This window comes from Tenrec ecaudatus, chromosome 18, assembly GCF_050624435.1.
Source record: "Tenrec ecaudatus isolate mTenEca1 chromosome 18, mTenEca1.hap1, whole genome shotgun sequence".
In the NCBI taxonomy this organism is placed as follows: domain Eukaryota; kingdom Metazoa; phylum Chordata; class Mammalia; order Afrosoricida; family Tenrecidae; genus Tenrec; species Tenrec ecaudatus.
In genome coordinates, this window is record NC_134547.1 from 31,916,097 (window position 1) to 31,942,222 (window position 26,126).

At 47.4% G+C, this 26,126-nt stretch overlaps 1 protein-coding gene across 1 annotated transcript in view; it reads right to left on the reverse strand.

Annotated features, from left to right (window-relative positions):
• Positions 1-7,863: 7,863 nt before the first annotated feature.
• Positions 7,864-26,126, reverse strand: part of ZNF536 (zinc finger protein 536) — a 271,710-nt gene continuing 253,447 nt past the window's right edge. Inside the window, exon 4 of the mRNA XM_075537372.1 lies at positions 7,864-8,108. Within this exon, the coding sequence (XP_075393487.1) occupies positions 7,864-8,108 (245 nt within the window). The remainder of the gene's footprint in view (positions 8,109-26,126) is intronic.

The window sequence follows — 26,126 nt, forward strand, 5'->3', positions numbered from 1 at the left end:
CTCTTGACTTCTGCTTCCATGAGCATTGGCTGTGGGTCCAAGTAAGAAAATCCTCCACAACTTCAACTTTGTCTCCATTTATCATGATACTGCCTCCTGATCCAGTTGTAAGGATTGGGTCTTCCTTGCATTGAGTCATAATCCACACTGAAGGCTACAACCCTTGATCTTCATCAGCAAGTGCTTCAAGTCCTCCTCACGTTGAGCAAGCAGGGTTGCGTCATGTGCATCCTGCAGGCTGTTAATAAATCTTCCTCCAATCCTGATGCCACTCTGCTTCATCTAATCCAACTTCTCTGATGATTTGCTCATCATATAGACTGAACAAGTACGGTAAGAAGATGCAACCTGACGCACATCTTCCCGCACTAAATGCCTCTGGTGTAGGTGTATGGAGGAGTATTATACCCTTTAGTCAATTTCCAGCAGTGCTAAAAAGAGCTTTGTAGCATTTCCTGAGCAGCGCAGAAGACTAGAACTAGAGATAAGATTGTCTGTGAACATGGTGGTAAAGGGGGATGGATGGTAGAGACATATCTTACCTCCGCCACATAAGAATCGGCCTTGGACTGATGAGTTGGAGTCTCCTTCCTCTTTGTGAATTCGGGGGAGGGCAAATGCTTCGTCCACATCATTCCTACAGTGGCCAAACCCTACTGAGAAGTCAGCAGGCAGCATGCAAAGAGAACCCAGAGTGGGCCTGGAGACTTTATTTTCTTTCCCAGGGGATTGGGACACCCCAGATGCTTCAAAGCCAAAGGAGAAATCATCTGGACCTCCCTACACTGACACTTACATTGACTGGCCTCTGAAGTAGGGCAAGAAAGTGATTACCTATTGGGTGCTCTCTTTCCTCAACATTCCCAGGTATTCATAGCCATGCCCATTATGGAGGCAGCTCCTCAAACCCTGTTGCATCTGACTTGTCTTCGACACAGATGTTTGTTAAACAGATGATCTCATTTAATGAATGTTCAGTAGCTAGCACCTGACTGCTGACTGAAATGTCAGTGGTTGATGGGGACGAGAGAGATGCAGCAATCAGATTTGGCAAGGTGACCGTTTTACTCTGTCCTGTAGGATCACACTATAAGCTAAAATCGACTTGATGTCAACAGGTATATTATTTGTACTGTTGTCACTGCTACTTCCAGTTTCACAGATGAAGACACCGTGGTTTGTAGATATGGAATGTTGCTCCAGGGCCACACTGCTCCTAAGAGATTGAAACAGGAAACCCACACTCTATCTCCAGCCTGACAGGGTCTTTGCATGCTCCGTGTCCTCTGCTGCACGGTTGCAATGCCTCTCTGTGCTCCATCAATCTTCAATCTTCATAGTACTGTGTGTGTGTGTGTGTGTGTGTGTGTGTGTCTGATCATCAGATTAAAGTGATCGCTGGGATGGATCCTAATCATGACATTTGACACATGTCCCCTTAGCCCAATGCTGGCATGCATTTACCCTGCAAGCACTTGTTGAATGAGCAAATGGAAGAAAACCTCAGCCCAAGACCACTTCCCCCCCCTCACTACACCCCGTTATTCCCACAGCTGGCTCTGTGCAATCTCTGGGAAGGGCATGGAGGATAAGACCCCAGTTTTCCAAGGAAGAATATTAAAATGGTCAACATATTGCTGTCAGGTTATACAGCGCAGAAAATGGGACTGAGAAGTATCCAGGTAGCCAGTGTCCAGGCAGCCTATTGAAGATGCAGATGTTTTTAGTCTACAATGTTGTGTGTGTGCAATTTTTCTCAAATTTATCTGTAATTTATAACAGTGAAATAAATAGTATTTATAGTACTTTATGAAATGCATGTATCATTTACCTTATTAAATTTAGTTCTCCTATGTTTACAATGATAAATGAACTTAGAACAATTGATTTATTCAAGATCATTCAACCAGTAGATGACTCCAAACTCACTCCATTCAGAGACCGTGTAGGACAGAGTAGAACTGATCAGGAACGTTTCTAAGACCATAAGTCTTTATAGCAGCCAAAAGCCTTGTCTTTCTCCTCTGGAGCAGTTGGTGGGTTCGAACTTCTGACCTTGCAGTTAGCAACCCAACTCATCTGCCACTATGCCATCAGGGATTCTTCAACCAGTGTATAGTCACAGTTTAAATTTAAGCCATTATATAAGCCCCAAATAATGTCTTCATTAAACTGTACGGATCTGCCAATTGCCTATAACTATATAAGATCTCAAACATATTTTAATGGGAATATCTATCTATATATATGTATATATTTTTAAAGAATATACATAATGCTGTTTTGTTCCACATATGTGTATGTGTGTGTGTTTATGGAAGAAGGGAGCATTTGCATATCTATATTTCTAATCAATTTATATCGTTTTCAGGGCACATTTATTGAGATACAATTGACATACAATGAAACTCATTTTTTAGGAATATACAATTCAGCGACTTAAAAACATATCTATACAAAGCTGTGCAACCATCCTCTCATTCTAGAGCATCTTCCCAGCCCAGGAAGAAGCCCCAGACCTCCAGTCAGTCACTCTCCTTCTCTCCTGGCAACCGCTAATCCCTAGCAACCACAGATCTATTTTCTGTCTCCCTGGCTTTGCCTGCTCTGGTCATTTCCTATGAGCAGCATCATACAAGGCACCACCTTTTATGATGGGTTTCTTTCCCTGCACATGGGCATTTTTTCCTTGTTCATCCTTGTTGTCATGCGTATTCTTTTATTGTCAAATAATACTCCATTATATGGATATACCATTGGGTTCATCCATCGATTATACAGTTTTTCTAAAAACAGATTTTAAGCCAAAAATTAAAAATTGGGAAACTTCTAACCAAAGTCCCCACATCTAGAATCTCCTGGAAAAGCCAGAATAGCAGTCGCCGTGCCTCCTTTTGGCGCACCTCTGGTCTACCATGTGCAGTTGCTGCAAGTCCCTTAGAAGGAGCATACTCTTCAGCCCAGTGTCCCTATCATGCCCATGGTGTCACCTCACTGCCAAGGGCACTGTCTAGGCACTTTAGGTGCCTGTGTTCAGATTCCACCCTACATCTGGTTTGGGCATGACTCCTACATGCCGCCTCTGCACTTTGACCTTCTTCCCCGTAAGAGTGTAGTTCTGATCAACTCAATCCGGTCTCAGAACTCACCTGCGTTATGTGTAGTAACAGGCGGCCACAGACTTCCCACAGATTTCTTCCGATCACCTTCAGATCGCCATCCCCCCAGTTCAGGAGGTGCAGTGGGGTTTCCTAGGACACAGCCCCGTCAGTCACAGTCTCCCGCAGACAAGCGCACCATGTCCCCAGGACAACATATCCCACACTGTTCTATGCTGCTTACACACACAACTCCACACATACTCCACTCAACCACCTTTGTGACTCACACACGGAACACACACCCTCACACATGGCTACAGTCTTCTAATACCCTCCACACAGAGCTCTGCAGGGAGTCCTTGGAGCCCGTGGTGATCTCTGCAGTGCCTCCCAGCTCTCCATTCCAGGCAAGGGACCCGGGTGCAGCCCAGTCCCTGCTACCAATTCTGAGACTTCTCCGCTAAATGACTCTCCCCTCCAGGCCTCTGCTGCCCATCTGTACCAAGGGATGCTGAGCTTCCTCCAAATCCTCCCTGGCCAGAACCAAGTACAGGGGCTACCACAGCCCCCGGCAAGCACCCCAGGCCCCTTCCCAAGATGGCCCTGGGTTACTCAGGAGCCTGCCCCACCGAGCCCTGCAGTCCTCCAAGCACTCCTTTCTGGGCACCCACACCTATGACTCTAACCTATGGGAGCTGAGATGCACTCGGCATCCTGGCCCCGTCTGGGTGGGGGAAACCAGACTCCCACAATGTGAGCAGAGAACGTTCTGGCTGCAGGCCTGTCCCGGGCTTAGGTCAAAGCATCTTACTTGGAGGATGAGAAACAGATCCTGGGGAAGCCCCTTGCTGAAGGTAAGGGAGACCCAGACTCAAAGGCCGCTATTTGCAGTCAGAGGATTGGTCTTTGAAGAGCCGGTTTCCCAAAGGCATTGAAATAGGACGACAGGAATACAGTTCAGTCCCAGTTTGGTGGGCGGAGATATCTAACTATGCATTTATGTCTATGTATATAGATGTATGTCTCAGATTTTCCAGGGCAGGCTTATTTCAAGCATCCTGCCAGACCATATGTTCTCATTTAATTTGTCACATCATCTTCAGATCGCCCCCCACCCCCCCCCACTCCAAAGCACCTGTAGCCTTGTGTCCTGAAAGAAACCTAAGCCACTCCGGTTAGGTGAAGCTGCATGCCTGTATGCAAGCCCGAGCGGGTTCCTTCTGTGCCACACGATGCCCACTCCACTGGAGGCCAAGACCAAAACACCACCACCCAATCAAAATGCAACTTTGCACACCAAGGCCTCGGCATACATTTCAAGTACTTGCAAATGAGTGCCAGGGCTGGGCTTTCAGCACGGAGACCTACGCTTTCTGCTTCTTTGTTCCATTGCTTCTTTGCGTCTCCAAGAAGAATTCAGATCGCCCTCTAATAATTTGGAGTAAAATCCTCCCTTGCACCTTAGTGATATTTTTAAAAAATGTTTTAAGCAGGAGAGGAGATAAAAGACCCCAATGCTCGGAGTGTCTTATGCAATTGCTACAATATGAGGATTCTTCCTATCTCCGTAAGTTTTACATTTCTGAAACAGATGTCTGCAAGCCTTTAAAGAACTCCAATTTGTAGACATACATGGGCATGCACACACACATGCACACATACATGTACTCACACATATGCGCGCACACAAGCACGCACACCCTTACAGACTACATAGAGATTCACTCAGCTTGCGAAAGCATGAGGCCCTGAGGCAGTTCAGGACCACAGAAGACAGATGGGGCGTCTCCATCTCTGGGATCTGACCCAGAGTTTTCACTCTTCCTAGGAGACATAAGTGGGTGGGGAAAGCGATATTTTCACTTTGTTTGTTTGTTTTTGTTTTTAACAGAGGTAGAGGTTTAATTGCATAAAACACTGGAAAAAACTGGATGCGTCAAAGACGTTTTATTCTAACAGCAGAAAGAAAACAGTCACTGCTGAAAAAAACACAAGTTTTAATACTTTCTATACCAGAATAAACTTCTGTCAACGGATGTATTATAATAATAAATAATGACCAAGAATAAACTTTAAATACAAAGTCTTCTACTTGTTACAAGCATAGCAAGAAAATCCTCTATTCTATTGATCGCAGATTTCCTCCAAGATAGATTTTTTTGTGTGTTCCTTTGTGTAGGAATGTAGACAGTAGTATGACCAGCATCACAGACCACAGAAGTTACAGGGGTGGGGGGGGGGGGACTGGACATGTTTAGATATGAGAATCTGATGACATTGAGAAACTGACACTGTGTCACTGCGGCTGTCACTTGTTTGGGTTACAAGTTACAAATGTTCTGGAAAGAAGGCCTATGTCAGAGGGGCCAGGAGAGGGGGCAGCACTGGACAAAATGGACTCAACACACGCGCCACAAAGAAGAAGGGGTGGTCCCAGCGTCACAAACAGAATTATTGCCTGTCGCACCTGACGATGCTCAGAAGACACACACGAAGCCGGAGAGGGAGCCTCCAAAGTGCTAGGAGCAGGGTACGGCTCTCCCTCTCTTTTTGTTTTGTTCCTACTTTTTTTTTTTTTTAATTTTCTTTCTTTCAGTTTTTTTTAAATTCATTTTGTTTTGTTTTCGGTTTTGTTTGCTTAGATACCAAAGGCGGGGCAAACACACGGGAAGCAAGCGACCGACACAGTCACCAAACACGGTGGTGCAGCTAACATCCTAAGGCTGACGACAGCCGGAAGTCTTCACTGTACTTGCAGTCCTTGCGCTCGAGTCATCGAAACAGGTGCATTGAGTTCATCAGCTCGATTGAAGTAAGGCAGTGAGAACTAGACTAGAAAAACAAGGAAGTTGCTTGCTCTATGCCAGATGGGCCAAGTTGCACGGCGACCTCATTCAAACTGAAAGCTCAGTTACCCGGCTCTCTTTCAGAAGCATATGCAAACCGGATTCCTCATTAGCCTGAGATTTCTTTTTTAATTTTTTTCTGGTCTCAGGATAGCACTAAGAATTTTATTTACATTGATTGCAGTTTAGTAAATTATTACTTTTTCCTTTTGCGTAAACTGCTATAGGCAGAGCTGAAGTGTTTAAGGCCCTGGGTTTGGTTTTTTTATTCTGTGCTCGCAGTCTGCAAGGGAATTGTGACTTGTTTTTCCTTTGTTCGTTTGTTAGGCTTTCTTACGTCTGAATGGTTTTGCTTGAGAAGAAGTTAATACTTCGAGACTTCGGCCATCACGAGCCACAGCACCAGCTTCGTGTCACTCAAAGGAAACGTCTCCTGGGGGAACCCTGCACCATTCCAGCAGATTCCAAGGATGAGCCTGGAAGGAGGCTTCTGAACCCAGTTGAAAGGAGTTGGGTGCGATATTGTTGGCCCTCAAAATTCTCCCGCGGTGGACTGCAGAACTTGATAAATTTGGAGCATCCAATTAGTAGAAAAATCTAAACTCTACAAAAATATAGAACACGATCTTTTTTTTTTCTTTTTTTCTTTTTTTTACAAAAAAACAGACTTTTTCACTCAAACCATTTTCTTCCCGGGAGCTGGAGGGCAGGAAGTGCCATCTGCACTGGAATACCAGCTATTTCATAAGGGCTAGGACAGAAGTAGATCATGTCTGCAGCTACCCTCAAGGGCTCCCGGGGGGAGTGGTGCTGGGCGGGGGGGGGGTGGATGGGGGGAGGCAGGGATTGGGGCATTCTTCCTTCAAGTAAAAGCAATAATAATAACTCTAATTTTAAAAATCTTTCTATTAGTACATAGATTTCCATTTCTTTCCAGCACTCCTATGAATAGGGTTGGGCTGTTGGCTACTGTTTCTAAACATCATTGCCTAGTGGTCACTTCTCTTCATCCAGATAAAAGAACATATAAAAAGGTAAACTATAAAAAGAAAAAGAAGAAAAAACATTTCCCTCAATTCTGCAATTTGATCTAAAAGAAGGAATTACTCATCAAACCTGCAATGGGCATTCTTCTGCAGACACTTCCTGGCCATTGATTCATTTGGCAGTTTTTTTTGTTTTTAAGGGGAAAATGTCCTATTGCCATCCTCCTCCACAGTGCCGGCGGGCCTGGCCCGTGGTGGGCCGGCTAAGGTTTCTCAGAGCGCTGACGACACCACACGCATTGATTTTCGCTGCAGTGACCGCTCCAGCCTGACTGGCACCGCTGCTGCCTCCCAGCGCATCTCATTAGGGTGCTCTGTAAATGACAGTGGCGGGTGTCCGATTAGAAAGGTTTTCTCAGCAAGGAAAACTCAGCCCCTCCCTCTTCGAGGCAACACGAAATGCTCTGAGTCAGTCTCAGGTTGGTTCTGTTTTGTGTTCTTGGTTTTGTTTTTGTCGTTCTGGTTCAGAGCATGAGTCTTGGACAGTGGAGACTTGAGACCTGGAAGGGATCCTGGCCTCAGAGCTCAGAGGACACCAAACCTTGGGTGGAAATCACTTTTCTCCCACCCGCAATGTTTGGAAGGACTTGTTGCCGGGTAACAGTTTAGCAGCCCTGTTCAAAGGCTGGTTGCTTTTTATTTTTTTTAAATATATATATAGATCTATTTAAAAAGTTGTAGATTCTATACACTGGGGGGGAGGCGAGGACTGGAGGGTTTTGTGTGTGTGTGTGTGTGTGTGTGTGTGTGTGTGTGGTGTTTCTGGCCCCCACACCCACCCCTCTTGGAATGCAGTTAGCAAACTCTTATGACCAGTGTTGGACCCTCCACAGGGCATCAAAGAGCATGACACTGAGTGGGGTGGTCAGCTCAGTTGTGCTCCTCCTGGGCATGGCTGCCCTCCTCAGCCAGCTCTGCTGAGCTCCCCGCCTTGACCGCCATCGGGTCCTCGAAGCTCCCGGACGCCTCTGTGTCCACCCTGGAACGCTTGAACCTGCGGTCGGGATACTGGCTGTTGTCAAAAGGCATGCGATGGACGCAGAGGACATGGGTCTTTAGGTTCCCCTTCTGAGAGGCACTGTAAGGACAATAGCGGCACTGGAAGGGCCTGTGACCTGTGGGGACAAAGAGGGGCGAGTCAGCACTGCAGTGCACCTTCCCACCCCCACACCAGCATATCAGTATTATTTGTATCACCCCATCGTTCTTATCAGCATTAACATTCGCAAGTGACAACACTAAAAAGGTAGTGTTATTATTTGTGAAGATTAAAATGTAAAGCCTATCAAAGGCCATCTTTCTACCCTATCCAGGATTTTTGTATTTGTTTGTTTGTTTAATTTCAGATTCCGTGGCTCACACGAGAGAACAAACCTGATTTCTCTCTATATACCAAGGGTCAGTGTTTCCCAACCATCACCCCTCAACCCGCACCATCCCCCACCCCCCCACAAAGGAAGGGCCAGATAGTATTTTAGGCTTGGCAGGCTAAGAGGCAAAGCTGAGGAGTTTACATGGGTAATGGTATAACAAGAGAGAAAATACAATTTCCACGAGCTTTTTATGGGTGAAATTAAACATTTTATTTATGGACACTGGAATTTGAATTTCATATAATTTTATGTGTCGTGAAATATTCTTATGGTGCTTTCTTTCTTTCTTTTTTTTTGGTTGTTGTTGATGATCAACCACTTAAAATCAGAAAACAAAACAAGCCCTTCTGTGTGCAGACAAGGACTTGGCTCAGGAATTGCCCGCTGCTGGCCTCTGCTCCTCGCAAAAAAATCATAAATCCCTCCCTCTGGATGGCTGTGTGGGGCCTCCACTGCACGAGTTCACTCTTTCTCCTCCCTGGAGTTCAACCTGAATCAACAAGCCCACACCACAGGGGCGCTGTTTGGAGGGGAAGGCTGTGGAGGGACAGGGTCAGACGTGGGGGCTGGAACGATTCCTGAAGCTCAGAGCTACAGCCGGAAGCAGCAAAGGCCAGCCCAGGATGATCCAGGGATGGAAGCCAACTTGAGTTGGAAAGAAGCAAGACTCCGAGCAGTTAGAAAGTATGCTTTTCTAGAAAGGCTTTGATTTGGAGGAAGGGACAGATTCGCCCGGAAATCCATTTGACCCTCCGCTCCCGTTGTCTTTGCTCTCATTCACAGCAGCCTTGTCTCTGGCCACTGGAGGGGCTGGTGAAGCATCTGGTTTGGACCATTACAAAGAAGCAGTCACGCCCCAACCCACCCCCACAATCCCCCCACCCCACGCCCCAGGCTGTTGCTGTGCTTCCCTGGACACTCCAGAAGGCTGTGTCACTCAGCACTGAGAGAGGTCAAGGCCCCCAGCTGGCTTTCATTTGCTCAGAAAAAATAAACAAGTACATAAAGAGGCCCAACGCTTACCCTAAAGCCTCCAAACAACACAGTCAACAGTGCTTTCCAGAGCTGTCTTAGCAGACCAGACCCCAACCGAACTCCCTGCCATCAAGTCAATGCTGACTCACTGTGACCCCACCCTGTTCTTAAGACTGTAACTGTTTATGGGAGAAGAAAGCCCAGTCTTTCTCCCAAAGAGCTTCTGGTAGTTTCGAACTGCCAACCTTGAAGATCATAGCCCATAGGCATTACCACTACACCACCAGAAGGCCCATGCAATCTATCTGGCCAAACAATCTCTGTCCTAAGAAGCTAGAGGCCTTCCAAGCATTTAGAAGCTGAGGGTCTCTTTCCCAGAAAATGGCCAGGCATGCTAGATTTGGACTTCCTTTTTAATAGATGCAGGAAACCATGCGCCATTTCTCACACAGCCATGCCTGGAGCAAGCAATCCTATGTACCTGTTGAATTCTTCTCTCTCCACTTATTCCTTCAGAGCCTGGGACAGACTGTACCAGCGCCTACAGCCACTGTGAACACGGCAGCTTGTAGAAGCTTCCCCAATGCCAGCCCATGCTCCCCGTGACACCAGAGCTGCTCAGGCAGCAGCTCAGCCTGTGCTTTCCTTGGCCCAGGGGGTGACCACCTTCACGGGAAGTCCCATCATCACCGCCAGACCATGCAAGGCGGTTCATTCTGCAGCATCACCAAGCCCTTACTTGTCCTGCTTTCCACCCGGAAACCCGCTTGCATTCGCTCCCACAGCCCACTCTTCTTTCAAGACTCCGCGCAAGGGAGGCAGTTTTATGGAGTTGTGTAAGCATGGCTCCCCTGAGCAGCTGTGAGGTCTGGACCATCTTGGCAGCACTGGTGCCAAGCCCAGTACCTGGCACAGACAAGCAGAAATGAACTGCTTGTGAAACTAAATTGTTATCTTGGTATTTCACCTTGCCTTTACTCCATCTCTGCATAGAGTTTCTGCTTCTTTTGTCTGCACTGTAATACCGAACACCGGGTGGAATGAGATGCACTCTCTTAGTTGCAGAAGTCAATTTGCAAATCCTGGGACTTAAGAACAAAATGAAGCACCGGGTGATCGTGCTTGCCCCTGCCCTTCCCAGGAAGCCTACCCATAGCGAGAAGGACGGGCAGGTCAGCAGGGAGGGCCTATCAAGCAAGAGAAGGAGTCACCAGTGTGAGTTCCCTCCTGTCTTCTGCAACCAAGAGCCCTACTTAGGGCCAGAACAATGGTGACAGGTGCCATAGAACGAGAAGGAGAACTGAGACTTGTAGTTCAAAGGTGCGTTTAAGACGAGAGCAACCGTTGGGCATGGCCTCTGCTCTTCCTCACCTTGGAGTTGGGATGCAGTCTCAAAGGAAGGTGCAGCGTGCCAGCTCACGGGCAAACATCCGCTGAAAAATCATCCGGAACAACCTAAGGACTGAGGAACCTGGAAACCTCAGTCAAGTTGCTACATTTTGTCCCAAACTTCGCAGATGTGGACTGTGTTTTCTGTTTCCTCACAAGGACCGCTCGCTCAGTGGCCCCTCACAAATGTGGGTTGACCACCATCGTAAGTACTGGGGCTCAGCTCAAGATGGAGCTAGCTCATCGATGTATTTATTATTGATCAGCATGGTCCCTGTACTGTAAACAGCATTTATTAAGAAAATTAAGAAAAGGCGGGGGAGGAGGGGTAGAGAATCCTTCATAGTCGGATACAAAGGAGCTAGCAGAACTACGAAGCAAAACGCCCAAACTCTGGGACGGAGCCTCAAGGTCACCAAGATGCATGTGGCTTCTACTGTGAGTTTGTCTGCCAAAGCTGGAGGGTATCGTTCATGTTTCCATTACTGATGAACCAGGGTGGGCGTGGCGTCTCTGAGAAAATAGCTGAAGGCTTTCCTCTCTGCAAGGGCCATCTGAGAGAAAGCACCTGAGAGAAGTGCAAGGGTCCCCTTTCATTTTCCATGATGAAAGCCTCTTTCTGAAGTGGCCAGGTCGGCATGAAATCACAAAGTAGTGCATTATTCCTACCGATGTATTTCATAAGCTGAATCATGGCTTACCCTATGTTTCTGATCTGGATCTCGTTGCTGCTGGAATCCGAGATGCAGGGGGTTTGGGTGGATTCGGATGCCTCCAAGGTCAAAGCATCCGTGTTGGATTGGTTATATTTGAACTCGGGGGAGATGGAAGCAGAAGTAAGTGTGCCTCGACCTCTGTGTGTGTCCATTTGCAGACGTGCATAAAACACGGGAATCGTGCATTGCACACTCTGGCAACTGGAGTTTGTTCAGAGATGATCATAACAAAGGACCACCCAAGGACTTTGATGGAGGTCGGTCCATGATCCCCAGAGGAGAAGCTGCTGGAGGGCTTCTGGGCTAAAGGGGAACCCCTGTGCTCCCCAAAAAGGTGCACCCTCCCATTTTCATGAAATAAAATACTGTGCCATCTTGGTCATGGTGCTAGACATTCACCAGAGTCTAGAGAGGCAACAAGTACTCACCAATTACTAAGAACTGAAAAAAAGTTCAACCTTTCATGTTCGGTGAGTTTTTGAGGATAAAGACACCGCCTTATCATCTTCCCTTTAGGAAAGAACATCAGGCAATAGTCTCTCCAGGGATAGCAACATCTGCAGAGTGCTGATGTGGTAGGAATCCAATAAGAGAATAGGTCGGTGACTTGTTAACTGAAACGAACAAGTTCTTTTAAATGATTTTTGTAAACTAAAAGTACAATTTCATATAGTTTTAGATATGTGTAAACTGTATTGTGCATATTTTTAAGCAATAAGAACTATTCAACTATTGTTATTACTGTTTCTGTGGTTGTCATCACATTGCGTATCTGAGCAGGACCAGGCAGCGTGGTACTTCATTCCTCAACCAAAGTACTGATTCGACAAGGACTTTGTGTGCCTCTGTTTGGTGCCAGTATGACTCAGGCAGTCCTGAATTACAATGTAAATTGGGGCCTCCCTTTGGGGTACCTTCCTTTGAGCCAGAGCTCTCAGCAACTGAAGACGATCAAAGTGCAAAGCAGCTCACTCTCAGCAGTGGCCTTTCACAAGAGTCAGATTAGCCAATGTGGCCTCACATCTGCGGGGGTATCAGGCCTTATGCTAGAAGGAACCGTCATTTAAATAGCCCTGGCCCAGTGAGTGCCCTGGTGGCCTACTGGGTTCTGCAGTGGACTGCTAACCACAGGGTCAACAATTCAAGCCCACTAGGCACTCTGTGGACTGTTGCTCATGTGAAGATTTACCGCCTTAGAAACCCAAAGGGGAAAAAAAATAAATAAATAAAAATAAAAAATAAATAAATAAATAAATAAATAAAAATGAAACCCAAAGGGGTAGTTCTTTGTTATACTACACTACAGGGTCACTGTAAGTCAGAATTGACTCCGTGTTTGGGGTGTGGTGAGAAAAGTACCTGGTTGCCCAGTGGTTAGGCACAAATTGGACCTAGTCACAGAGCCAGAGAGTCAAACCCACTAGTCAATCCACGGAAGAAGAGAAGAGATGGTTCTCCGCAAATTTACAGTCTCAAAAAGCCTGTGGGGCAGTTCTCCTGTGTCCTACATGGTCACTTTGCGTCTGAATTGGCTTGATGAGTGTGTTTGGGGATCTATTGAAGATTAGACCCCAAACAACTATTTGAGGCAGTTGTAGGGAAGGGGGCAGGGTGATTGGAGCCCCTAGGAGCCCAGCCAAAGGGAACTTAAGCCTTCTTCCTCCTTTCACTCAATGACACCCACCCCCCCAGGATGCACCCCCACCAGCCACAGAGACAGCTTTGTTCTCATACAGTCCCTGTGCTCTCCTGCCTCAGGCTCCAGCCTCACCACCCCTTTAGTCGGGAACGCCCTCTCTTGTGCCATCGAATTGCTGCCCTCTCCTGCAGCTTTCAGCTCCGCTGCCTCTGTCTCCACGAAGCCCTCCCTGATCCAGCCATGGTGGCCTGGGAGACCTATCATCAAAGGTTTTGTTTTCTTTCAGAAGGGCTTCTAACAAGGTGACACTGGACAGTTAGGCAATCCCATCTCTCTGCCAGTTCAATGGGCACAGGGGCTGCAGGTTGATTATAGTTAGTATTGTTGCTGATGCAACTGCTGATTCTCACCGCCCAGCACAGTGCTTCGCTATCCATGGACATTGCAAGTAGAGATGGATATGAGGGTGGAAGGATGGATGGATGCGTGGATGGGTGCATGCATTGGTGGGAGGATGGGTGGGCGGAAGGATGGATGGATGGGTGGATGGGTGCATGCATTGGTGGGAGGATGGGTGGGTGGAAGGATGGATGGATGCGTGGATGGGTGCATGCATTGGTGGGAGGATGGGTGGGTGGAAGGATGGATGGATGCGTGGATGGGTGCATGCATTGGTGGGAGGATGGGTGGGTGGAAGAAAGAATGAAGAAGGCAGTCGGGAAGGAGAGGGAGAGGCATGGAACTCTAGACCAGCGGTTCTCAACCTGTGGGTCACAACCCCCCTGGGGGTCAGACGACCCTTTCATAGGGGTCACCTGATTCATAAGAGTAGCAAACCTACAGTTATGAAGTAGCAACAAAAATAATTTTATGGTTCGGAGGTCACCACAACATGAGGAACTGTATGAAAGGGTCATGGCATTAGGAAGGTTGAGGACCACTGCTCTAGACCAGGGTCAGTAAACTGTGGCTCTCGACTGACATGCAGCTCTTTCAATACGTGTATGTGGCCCTGAAGTAAAATAAAAATGAAAATAAAATGATCAAAATTTCATTAACAATATTACTTTCAATTGCCCTTACTTGTAAAACATATTTATGGCTCTTGAATAATTTTTACCCTGCTGTGCAGGTGAGGGACAGGATTGGCTCTTCCATCTCAACAGTTTACCAACTCCTGCTCTAGCAGGGGCACACCGAAGCTGACACAAGGACAAGGGCCCCCAACTGGCACGGGCTTTGAGAAGGTCAATGTGGCAGAGGCCGTGTGACAGAGAGGGCAGCTCAGAGGGGAGCAGGGCAGGGCCCAGGCTCGCAGCACCTGCTGAGAAGCTTGGACTTGATTCGGTGGGAGAAGGACGGTGAGAAGTTGTCCCAGCCCAGTGAAAGAGCAGTCTACTTCAATAGCCAGCCCAAGCTCAGATGGTTGATGGGCGCCCACCCCCAACACACACACACACACACACACACACACACACACATCACCACCACCTCACTCTTCTCCCTCTCTGCCTTTCACTTTGAGGCCATCAACATTTCCCATCACTGCCACGCGAAAAGTAAGTACATCATACGTTAATTTGTATTGTCACTGCGCTGTGCAGCCGTGGTAAAGAGCACATTCATTTTTAATCCACTATGAATAATATATAAATATGTATACAGTGTGGAGGGTCAAGAGGAGTGAGGAGAAAGCCAGTCGTACATTGTTTATAACAAAAGTGGCGGAAAGGAGATATTTTTCTTACTTGCTGCGATGGAAACATCTGCTCTTTCTTGTACCTGAGGGGGAGAGGAAAGTGCTTGCCCTTGGGGGCGACCATCCATTCATTACAATGCGACGCTTGTGGGCAGCGGGTTTCATGGATGGGATGGGGCTGCTACCTGGTACTTTCTCCTCAGCCTTGGTCTACCAGCCCTCAGGCCTAGGCTTGTGGGGGCGAGACTGCCCCTCGTGAACCTCTCCCACCTCCGGAAGCCCACTGCCAGGCGTTGCCTCTGTGGGTCTTCGCCGTTGCCAGAAGAAAGATCTGGTACAGAGGCTTCTTCCCATTTGACCGAGAGGAAGTACTGGGCCAGGGAGCTCACAGTGGGAGGGTTTCTGAGCAGCAAGGCAACCTTTGGATTGCTCAAATCCTGCATCTACCTCTCCCCTGTGGCCCCGCCTGACACTGTCTGTTCACCTCTTATTGGCAAGTTCTTTACAAGATTCTCTTCAGGGCAGACCCTAGGGTGCTCCATCGGTAGCCCGTGAGCATTCTGAAGGGTGTGAGCAATAGAGCATGCACACACCCAAGTGTACACCCCTTACATGCACACCCATGTACCCCTATGGGGCACGGGGCATGGGCCGTAGCATTGGCCACAGGTCGACACCAAAGGGAGGCCTAGCGCTCCCACCACAAAGCCTTCTGAATCCATGGTAGCCTGTTTCCAGGAGCACCCAACGTGCATTCACCTGAGCAGGCTGCAGTTGGGCTTAGCTGGTGTTTCCAGTGTCCCAGGGGTGGGGAGGCAGGGCATCTGTTCTATGCACCTTTCACAATACCCACCCAATGCGAGCTGAATGACCCCGTGACATCAAGCTGCTTCTTAGTGAGTGTCGGTCAGCAGATTGTTCTAGAGAGGAAGGGGCCACAGCAACCCAGAAGGAGAAAGCACCATCTTCAAAATAGACACCCATGCAGAGAGCTTTGTCAGAGGCTGCGACGGACATGTGTGATGAAGCCTGCCTCCCAGGAGAAGCAAGATGGAGGGGACTGCAGTTCCCACCTGAGGTAGATGCAGTGAAACCGAAAGATGCTCTAGCAGGCCTTTGGGTCAGGCCCACCGGGTCTTTCATTTACAGTTTAAATAAAGAGAAAAAGACATGTTGGAAAATGAAAGCAACATCTCTTCTGTGCCTTCGAAATCTGCCCTGGCCGCAATCCTCTTGCCCCGTGAGTGGACACATATCACGGAGAACGCTGACAGGGTCAGGACCAGCCTGGCTGACATGGAAGGCCAGGTCCCAGGTGCACAGAGCCCGAACCTGGCCCCACTGGCCTCATCGACTCCCCATTTCCACTCTGGGACACCTTCTTGGGAATATAGGATCAGAGAGTCTTCCTAAGCCAGGCTTTTGGTCACTGTCTTCCGGAAGAGACCAGGGGAGGGAGTGGGGAGCAGTAGTCCCCAGAAGCGCCTGGCAGGTCACCCTGGAGCTTGGGAAGAGGCCCCTCTGAAGGACACCCAGAGGTGCTTCATAGCAGCACCACTTCCATTAGAGCCCACCTGGAAGCTGCTGGACCTTGAGACTAAAGGCCCCTGGGAAAGACATGTGGCAACGTAAGCAAAGCTCGGCCAGCCAGGTGTCTGTCAAGTTGTCAGAGCGCGCTGCCTTGCATGTTGCTAAAATGCCGGGAACATGGCTCCTCATCTCTCGAATGCCAGCAGAGTCACTCATGGTGGACAGGGTGGCCCTAGAGCTTTCACACCAGGGGTCCTCAAACTGTGGCCCGCGGGCCACATGCGGCCCGCCGAGGACATTTATCCGGCACGCCAGGTGCTTTGCCCCGCTTTGTTTTTCACTTCAAAATAAGATATGTGCAGTGTGCATAGGAATTGGTTCATAGTTTTTTTTTAAACTATAGCCCAGCCCTCCAATGGGTCTGAGGGACAGTGAACTGGCCCCCTGTTGAAAAAGTTTGAGGACCCCTGTTCCAGACTGATTTCGGAAGAAAGGCCTGGTGATCAGCTGCCAAAAATTAGCAAATGGACACCTTATAGACCACAGCAGACTAGTGTCTGATAAAGGGCTGGCAGAGGCACCCCTGGGTTGGAAGTCGCTTAAAATGCACAGGGGCTGTGACAATGGGCTCAAGCAGGCAGGCAACCAGGAAGGCCAACCTAGGGCCATGTTGGTCACAAAGTCCCACCACACAGGGCATTAGATTCCTGGTTTCCTGAAGTAGGCCTGCCAGAAGCCCACCTGACATGACCTTGCCAACAGACTCATCAGAACATGGTCTGGTCTCTCCTTGACTTGGTATCCTTCTTGAAGTCCCCAAGGCCCCACCTGCTGCTCACTCAGTGTTCTGCTTGGAACCTGAAGATGCAAACTCAGTCCCGCTCCGTGTCCCGCCACTCTCCTAGGTTCAAGAGCACCCGTGGCAAGTCCAATTTTAAAAGCATACATAACAGCCTATTGGCCCTGCACCGGCAGCTATTTTCTCAGTTTTGCTTTTTAAATTTAAATTTCCCTTATTCCAAATAGGTGAGAATGATGCCAATCAGGTATATAATTTATGTTTTCATTAAAAAAAATTCATCCATCTAACCCAACCTGCTAGAACACTTGGGAAATTTCTTCCTGCAAATAATTTAGGTTTCTAATTTCCTGTGATTTGGGTTTTGATTTTTAAAAGGTGCTGAATGAAAGTGCACGCTCTTCAAAGTGAATGTCGATCCATGTGGGAAGATGTTAGAGTTGGAGACAAGGCCAGGGATGTGCGTGGATGTGTGCTCATGCAGCATGTAACGCAGACACAGACGCTGGAGGGTGGGCGCCTCTCTCCAGAAATATAAGGGGCCTCAAAAGGTGCGTGGGAAAATGATGTCCATTTTTATTTCATTTGTTCTTATTTCATTCATCTTTAAGCTCCCATCCCACCCTTGTGTGTGTGTGTGTGTGTGTGTGTGTGTGTGTGTGTGTGTGTGAAATTTTCTCTCTCAGCAGACAGGACCTGCAAGTGCATGCACTCCAGCAGCAGTGAGCGCTCTGGGCACCTGGTCTTGATTTCTACTACTGTTCTCCAAGCAAAGGCACTGGATCCCTTGGAGTAACGGCCAGTTGTAGACCAGAAACAGACCAGATGAGACTGGAGCATCTCTTTCTGGTCAGTGCCAGAAAGTACGGACCTACTGCCATCGAGTGGATTCTGACTCAAGGTGGTGTGACATGGGGTGCCCAGGTGGTCAGTTGTTACAGGAACCAACAGCCTCATCTTTCTCCAAAAAGCTGCTGGTCAGTTTCACCCACTGACCAAGTGGTAAGCAGTCCAGTGCTTAGAAAGCACTGAAATGCTCAACAAGACACAGAAAAATAAATTAGCATTGTATTATAGCCCATAGTATTAGGTAAATATCCATAATGCCATCCTGATATATATCTATATCTATATCTATATCTATATCTATATCTATATCTATATCTATATCTATATCTATATCTATATCTATATCTATATCTATATCTATATCTATATCTATATCTATATCTATATCTATATCTATATCTATATCTATATCTATATCTATCTATATATCTATATCTATATCTATCTATATATCTATACCATCCTGATATATATATATATATAAATTATCCAACTAATCCCCCAGAGGAATAATCAATGGTGATGTCTCCCCCCTGCTGGAGGAGGCATAGCATCACCCCCACTGCTTATACGAGGGTGGCACACAGGGACTTCTTTCCCAAGAGGACAGGATCAGCTGGGGCAGCCACAGTACCTCACTCAGGCAATCAAAACCCCTTCAAGTCAGTTCCCATGCAAAGAGATGCTGTTGGTCAAAGGAGAAACGCTCCCTAAGATTCCCAAGGCTGTCCATCTTTTTTTTTTTAATCATTTTATTGGGGGCTCTTACATCTCTTATCACAATCCATACATTCCTCCAGTGTGTCAAGCACATTTGCACATGTGCCGCCATCATCATTTTCAAAGCATTCTCTTCCCACTTGAGCCTCTTCCCTCCGCTCCCCATTTTCTTCCCCTCCCTCCCCAACCCACCCTCCCTCATGAAACCTTGATAATATATATATATATGTATATATATATATATATATATATACTATGAAACTATATATATTTCCATATCTTACATCATCCTGTCACCCCTCATTCACTTTTCCATTATTTTACCCCCGAGAGGGGGTTCTAGGTTGATCCTTGCATTGGTTCCCCCTTTCTCCTCCCTCCTCCCCTAATCCTCCTGGTATCTCTACTCTCATCGTTGACCTTGGGGTGTTTATCTATCCTGGATTCCCTGTGTTGGGGCTTCTTATCTGTAGCAGTGTGCATGCTCTGGTCTAATCTGGTTTGTGAGGTAGAATTGAGGCCATAATAGTGGGGGGAAGGAAGCACCAAAGAACTAGAGGAAAGCTGTGTGTTTCATTGGTGCTATACTGTACCCTGACTGGCTCAATCTGTCCAATTGTCTACAGATGGGCATTGGGTCTCCACTCCATGGCCCTCTCCCCTTCACCTTGGGTATGATTTTATTCTGAGTCTTAGATGGCTGATACCAGATCCTATCGACAACTCATGATCACACAGACTAGTGTGCTTCTTCCATGTGGGCTTTGTTGCTTCTAAGCTACATGGCCGCTTGTGTACCTTCAAGCCTTTAAGAGCCCAGAAGGCTGTCCATCATTATGGGAGCACCTTCCTGATCTTTTGTTGCTGGGGCAGTGGTGGGTTTTGTTCTTCATATGCACCACCTGTTGGGCTGCACATTCCATAGGCTGTAGCTCATTTCATCCAGCCAACAGAGTGGTGAGCCATTACCATCATGACCCAATGAGAGGCAGAAAACCCGAGAGTCGGAACAGTTACATGGATGGCTCCTAAAAGAGAGATCAGGTCTGAATCCAGGCACCTCACAGACATCAGGCCGCATTCTCACCCCATTCTGTCAAGGATGCGTGATGTTAACATGACTTGGATCACTTGGAAGGAGCCCAGTAGCACAGTGGGATATGTTTCAGGCTGCAAACCAAGAGGTCAGTGGATCAAACCCACCAGGCGTGCCTTGGGAGAACACTGTCTCTGAAACCCTAATGTTAAATAAGAGGTAAATGGCTGGTTGCCAAGTATGGATACATGAGTCACAATACAATACTCCCTACGATTTACTACCTATTGTAGGACATTATGTTAAGGCATTCATTCGGCTGTGTGGACCATAACAAAGTGCAGATTGCCTTTAGAAGAATGAGAATTCCAGAACACTGCCCTGTGCTCCTGGGGTCCATGTGCCTGGATCGAGAGGCAGCTGGGCCGATAGAACAAGGATGAACGGCCTTGTTTGAAATCAAGAAGGGCTCCAGTCAGTGTTCCATCCTTCACCACACTCACTCAATCCGTCCTCTGAGCAAATCATCAGAGGAGCTGGATCATATGGAGAAGGATGTTACATCAGGTTTGGAGGCAGGCTAATTCACAACCTTCAATATGCAGATGACACACTCATGCTTGTTGAAATTAAGGAGGATGAAACAATTGCTGATGAAGATCAAGATGTGCAGCCTTTAGTATGGATTACAATTAATTGTAAAGAAGAAAAATCCTCACTATTAGACCGATAGGTAAAATCAAGATAAATAGAGAAGATTGGCATTGTCATCTTTCTTGGATCTACAATCAATGCTCATGGAAGCCATTGTCCAGAGATCAAAGGATGCACTGCATTAGGTAAATCTGCTGCACAAGACCTCTTTAAAGTGTTGAAAAGCAAGGATTTTTTAAAAATAAATAATTTTATTAAAATAAATCATTTTATTGGTGGAACATACAGATCTTATAATACGCCATACATCCCTCGTATCAAACACATTTGTACATGTTGCCATCATCCATTTCAAAACATTTTCTTTCTACTTGAGCCCTTGGTATTAGCTCCTCTTTTTATTTTCCCTCCATCTCCCACCCTACCACCCTCATGAACCTCTTGATAAATTATAAATTATTATTTTCACATCTTACACTATCTACTGTCTCCCATGTTTCTGTTGTTCATCATCTGAGGAGGGGGTAGGGTTATATGTCAATCATTGTGATCAGTTCCCCCTTTCTCCTCTACCTTCATGGCATCGCTACTCCCATTACTATTCTTGAGGGGTTGATCTGTCCTGGATTCTGTGTGTCCAATGCTCTTATCCGTGTACATGATCTAGTCTAGTCAGATTTGTAAGGTAGAACTGGGGTCATGATAGTGGGGAAGGAAGCATTAAAGAACTAGAGGAATATTGTATATTTTGTTGGTGCTATACTGCATCCTGGCTGGCTCATCCCTTCCTTGTGACCTTCTGTGAGGGGATGTTCTATTGTCCACAGATGGCTTTGGGTATCCATTCCAACCCCCCTCATTCAAATCAATATGATTGTTTTGGGTCTTCTGATACCTGATCCTGTCAACACCTGGTGATGACACAGGCTGGGGTGCTACTTCCATGTGGTCTTTGTTGCTTCCCAGCTAGATGACCAGTTGTTTATCTTCAATCCTTTAAGACCCCACATGCTATATCTTTTAATAGCCGGGTACCATCAGCTTTCTTCACCACATTTGCTTATGCACCCATTTTGTCTTCAGCAATCATTTTCCAGAAGGTGAACATCATAGAATGGCAGGTTATTAAAACAAAGCGTTCTTGCATTGAGGGAGTACTTGAGCCCAATGTCCATCTGCTACCTTGATATTTAACATATGTACTTGGACCTATATCCTTATCATTATATATAAAGATATTTATATTTTACATGCCTGTATTTATACCTCTATCAATGTCTTTGCCTCCTAGTTCTTTCCTCTATTTCCAAAAGAAATGATCTTACTTTGAGGATTAAAGTAAGCCTGGCAGAAGCCATGGTATATATATATGTGTGTGTGTGTGTGTGTGTGTGTGTGTGTGTGTGTGTGTGTGTATGACATTAAATAAAGATGACCAAAGAAGAATCAATGCAGTTAAATTGTGGTGCTGGAGAAGAATATTGGATGTACCATGGACTGCCAAAAAAGCAAAGAATTCTGTCTTGAAAGAACTGCAGTCCATATGCTCCTTAGAGCACAGCTGGCAAGGCTTCCTCTAGTACTTTAGGCATGTGGTCAGGAAAGACCAGTCCCTGGAGAAGGGCACCACACTTGGTAAAGAGGCAACACAACAGAGGAAGGCCCTTGAAGAGATGGGTGGACACAGTGGCTGCAACAACGCGCTCAAGCGTCAGCGCAGATGCGAGGCTGGCACAGGACCGGGTGCCTGGTACATTGTGTCCCGTCACTATGAGTCAGAATGGACTCAACAGCAACTAACAACCACAACACAACAACACTGTGGTGGGATCACTTCAAACTACCTGACTTGTGGGCTAGAAGGAGCCCTGGTGACACAACGGTTAAGCGCTCAGCTGTAAATGGGAAGATCCGGGGTCTGAAACTCCCTGTGCTCCTGGGGAGAACGATGCGTCAAAACATTCCAAAACATTGAGGGCATGGGAAGCCCTGGGAATGTTACTCTGCTCTACAGGATGGGACTCCATTGACTGGCAGTGGGTTGAGTTGGGGTTGTGGGTTGCACTGTGATTTCTTTGACAAGCTTTCAGTCAAGGGGTCAATACCTCCATTTTCCCAGTGAGCACACTGAGGCTCAGAAGCTCAGCATTTAGTCAAAGCCAGAGGCAGATGGAACCCAGTGTGGCCCCAATGTCACAGGCTGTAGCCCGGACTCCACTCACAGTCCTGCTGCCTCCTGCAGTAGGAACTCATCCAACATGATCTGGATTCCAGGAGGGACAGAGTCTGTAGAGGAGACACTCTGACTGGCAGTATAAGGGTCTCAGAGACCCTCCTGCTCAGCCCCATCCACCTCGCACTGAAGCACCCAAACTAGGGCCCCAGGAGGGAGTTTGTCCTTTGTCCTGGCTTTAGGTGGTTCCCTTCTGACCCAGTTTCCCCTCATCAGCACCACTGTCTCTCAGCCGAGGCAGAGAGAGTTCTGCTTGACATCACCCTGGCTTCTTTGCCCCAGCTGGCATGGCGCAGCATGCCCTGGCTGGCTGGGTGGTCAGGCTGCTCGTGTGCCTGCACTCATGCAACTATTGATCTGAGATCTTAAATCATCCCCTGGCTTTGTGAAGGCATTCATGTTTATCTTTAAGTAACCTTCAAAGGGTCGATGGACTTCTTTTCCTTTTTGGAAGGTTTTTAGCTCTGTGATATAATAACATTCTCACAATCCCTGGCATTTGTCTCTAGGTGAGCGTATGTGATCTTGAGAGAGGCTGGGAGAAGCCCCCAAAAGAGGCATCTGTCTGTCCTCTCGGCAAGTGAGGGGTGCGGGCTCACACGCGCCCCCCACCCCCCACCCCAGATCACCCAGCCAGGGTTCTGTCCACACCACTCTGTCGCTCCTCAAACGCCGTGCCAGGCTTTTGCAGAGGCAGCTCTCTGAAGGGCGCTCTTCGATGAACTCCAGCTGTCTGCTTCCGTAGTCTGGCAGCTGTAGGAGGACTAGTGACCGGTGTCGGAGACGACTGAAGTTGGTTTTTAAGTTATTGATTTTCTGAACACCAAAATTACTGTGGTGTAATATAAACCCATCAACCAACTGAGCGTGGCCCTCATAGGGGTCCCCAAGGCTGTGAACTGTGACCAGCCTCATTCGTATCCAAGGAGCAGCTAGTGGGTTTGAATGGACAGCTCTGAAATGGGCAGCTCAGCACGCACTGCACAGAGCTCCTAGGGACCTGCGGGCAACGGTATAGAACATGAAAATGTCCACTTTACTGTGTTCCACTCAGGGACACTAATTACACTCACACTGCTGTGCAAGTATCATGGCTGCTAACCCCACTGTCAGAAGCTTGAAACCAGCAGCTGCTCCGTGGGAGAAAGAGGAGACTTTCTCCTCTTGTAAAGAAAGAATCCTGTCCCAGTAACCCACAGGGCCTTCTCCCCTGTCCTCGAGGGTCGCTGTGAGTGTGCATTCACTCACTGGCAGGGAGTTTGGAGTTTGGTTTTAGGGACCGGAAACTGTACCCTTTAGCCATTGGGGAAAGTTCTGGCGTTTCATTGTTCCACAGATGTTTGAAGCACCTTATATTTCAGATCAGTGGTGCCCTGCTGCCTGTGTCCTTTTCTGCTACGTGTGTAATGCAGTTAGTCACCCTGCAGGCAGTAAACAAATCCATTGAACCGGGGCTCAGAGAGGGCAAAAACAGGGTTGTTCTCGCACTAGCATGCCACATCGCACTGGCCACACTTGCATCTCCCCCTCCCCCTCAGTACAGTTACTTCAAGTCCCTGCAGCAGCAAGGCGAGTGGAACAGGAAGCATTCACAGCCAGCTCTGTCCCAAGTGGGCCATCACAGGGCGCTCCGGATAACAGGGAGGGAGCGCACTTGCAGTGAGGAGCAGAAAATCAGAAGAACAGAAAGCAGAAAGCTGGCCATTGTGCACCTCGGGCCAGTCCTGAGCCCCATCTGCACTGGGCCCTCCCTGGCTTCCAAATGTCTGTGGCTCCGTATTTCTTAAAGCCGTGCCTGCTTTTTCAAAATTGACTTTCTAAATTTCAACTCCTTCTGCCGCTTAGCCACTTCTGTCCCCATTCCAAACTTGCTCCCTGCTAGGCCCCACATGTTCTTCTGTTCAGACCTGCCAATGCCCTAGTCCCTCCATGATGCTCTTCCTAGAACCCAGGCTCTCAGAGCGCCACCTCTGCTCACCAAAGGCGACACAGCCCTTAGGTACCGTGTATACTCATGTATAAACCGAGTTTTTCAGCACATTTTCTGTTCAGCTTATATACGGGTCAGTGGTAGTATTAGTAATGCTATGGATGGCAGTGAAGACTGCGCTTTGTAGGAAAATGACAGCAGTGAGGGTGATGACGGAGATCTCAGTGAGCACAGCGTCTTTGATGACCTCACACCAGCTGAAGCTCTGCATTGGGATACGGCTGATGATGAGGAATCCAGTTTTGAAGGATTTTAACTCTACATTTTAGCTTGGTTGCTGATTGAGCTCAGGGAATAGTACTCTTAAGGTATCATTGTTGATACCTTATTGTTTTTGTTGAACCTATTTTCCACTTACTGTGCTGGTTTACTAATGTTAAATGACTTGTCCTTTTATTTATGTTTTTTATTTAAAATAAATATTTAAATACATTACCCCGACCCGATGTCTCAATTTTTAGTAATTTTATTTTATTTTGTTTTGATTATTGAAACTCACCAATAGCATCTGCATTTTCCACCCTAGGCTGATACTCGAGTCAATTAGTTTTTCTGGTTTCCCAGGTAATAATTAGGTACCTCGGCTTATACTCGGGTCGGCTTATATTCGAGTGTATACGGTAGGTTCTGCCTGGCACTGCTCATGAATTGCTTCCTGTGACTCTGGGTTGGAGGATCTCCATCACTACCCACTCATCATCCCTTACCGCTCCCCAGGAGCTCAGGTCTGACAGCTAGCACATGTGAGAGCAGAACTCCACGTCACAGGGTGGTCTGGGATCAATTCCTTGGAAGTAGATCACCTAGCCTTTCTACAGCCGCACCTCTGTGTGGATTCCAAGCTATAAACATGCTCACTGCAGCACCTAGGAGCTCCACTGCACAGCCTTTGTTTGGATAAGGAGAGAATGTGGGGTTGCTCCCCCCAAACAGCTACTTGCGTGCACCTTCACAGGGGCTGCTTCACCCGGGTAGGGTTGGGAACATAGGCCCCGACAAGGCAGCCCTGACCTTCATCAGGCTTTCTTCAGCCCTTGTCTTGGGACCCTCTATCGCATCAAGTAGATGAGACTCATAGCAACCCTATCGGCTTGGGGTAAAATTGCCTCTATGAATTTCTAAGGCTGTAACTCTTTTTTTTTTAAACAATTTATTGGGGCTCATACAATTCTTATCACAGTTCATACTAATACATACATCAATTAACTCTTTATGGGAGTAGAAAGCCTCATCTTCTCCCATAGAGTGGATGGTAGGTTTGAACTGCCAACCTGATGGTTAGCATTCAGTGCATAGTCCACGAAGCCACCAGGGCTCCATCCCAATGACCCTTGGTGCTCCTCCCCTGCATACTGCCTCTCACTATCTGTCTGCTCTCCTGTCTGTTGGCCACACCTGAGTAGGTGGCCCTGCATAGCCCAGGCCTGCGTGCTGGTCTGTTCCTGGGCCGTGTGACTCTTTGGACTTCCCTGCCTGCTTTTCCCTCCTTCCTCACCAAGGACAACTGACATTCTAGGTGCCAGGTAGTACC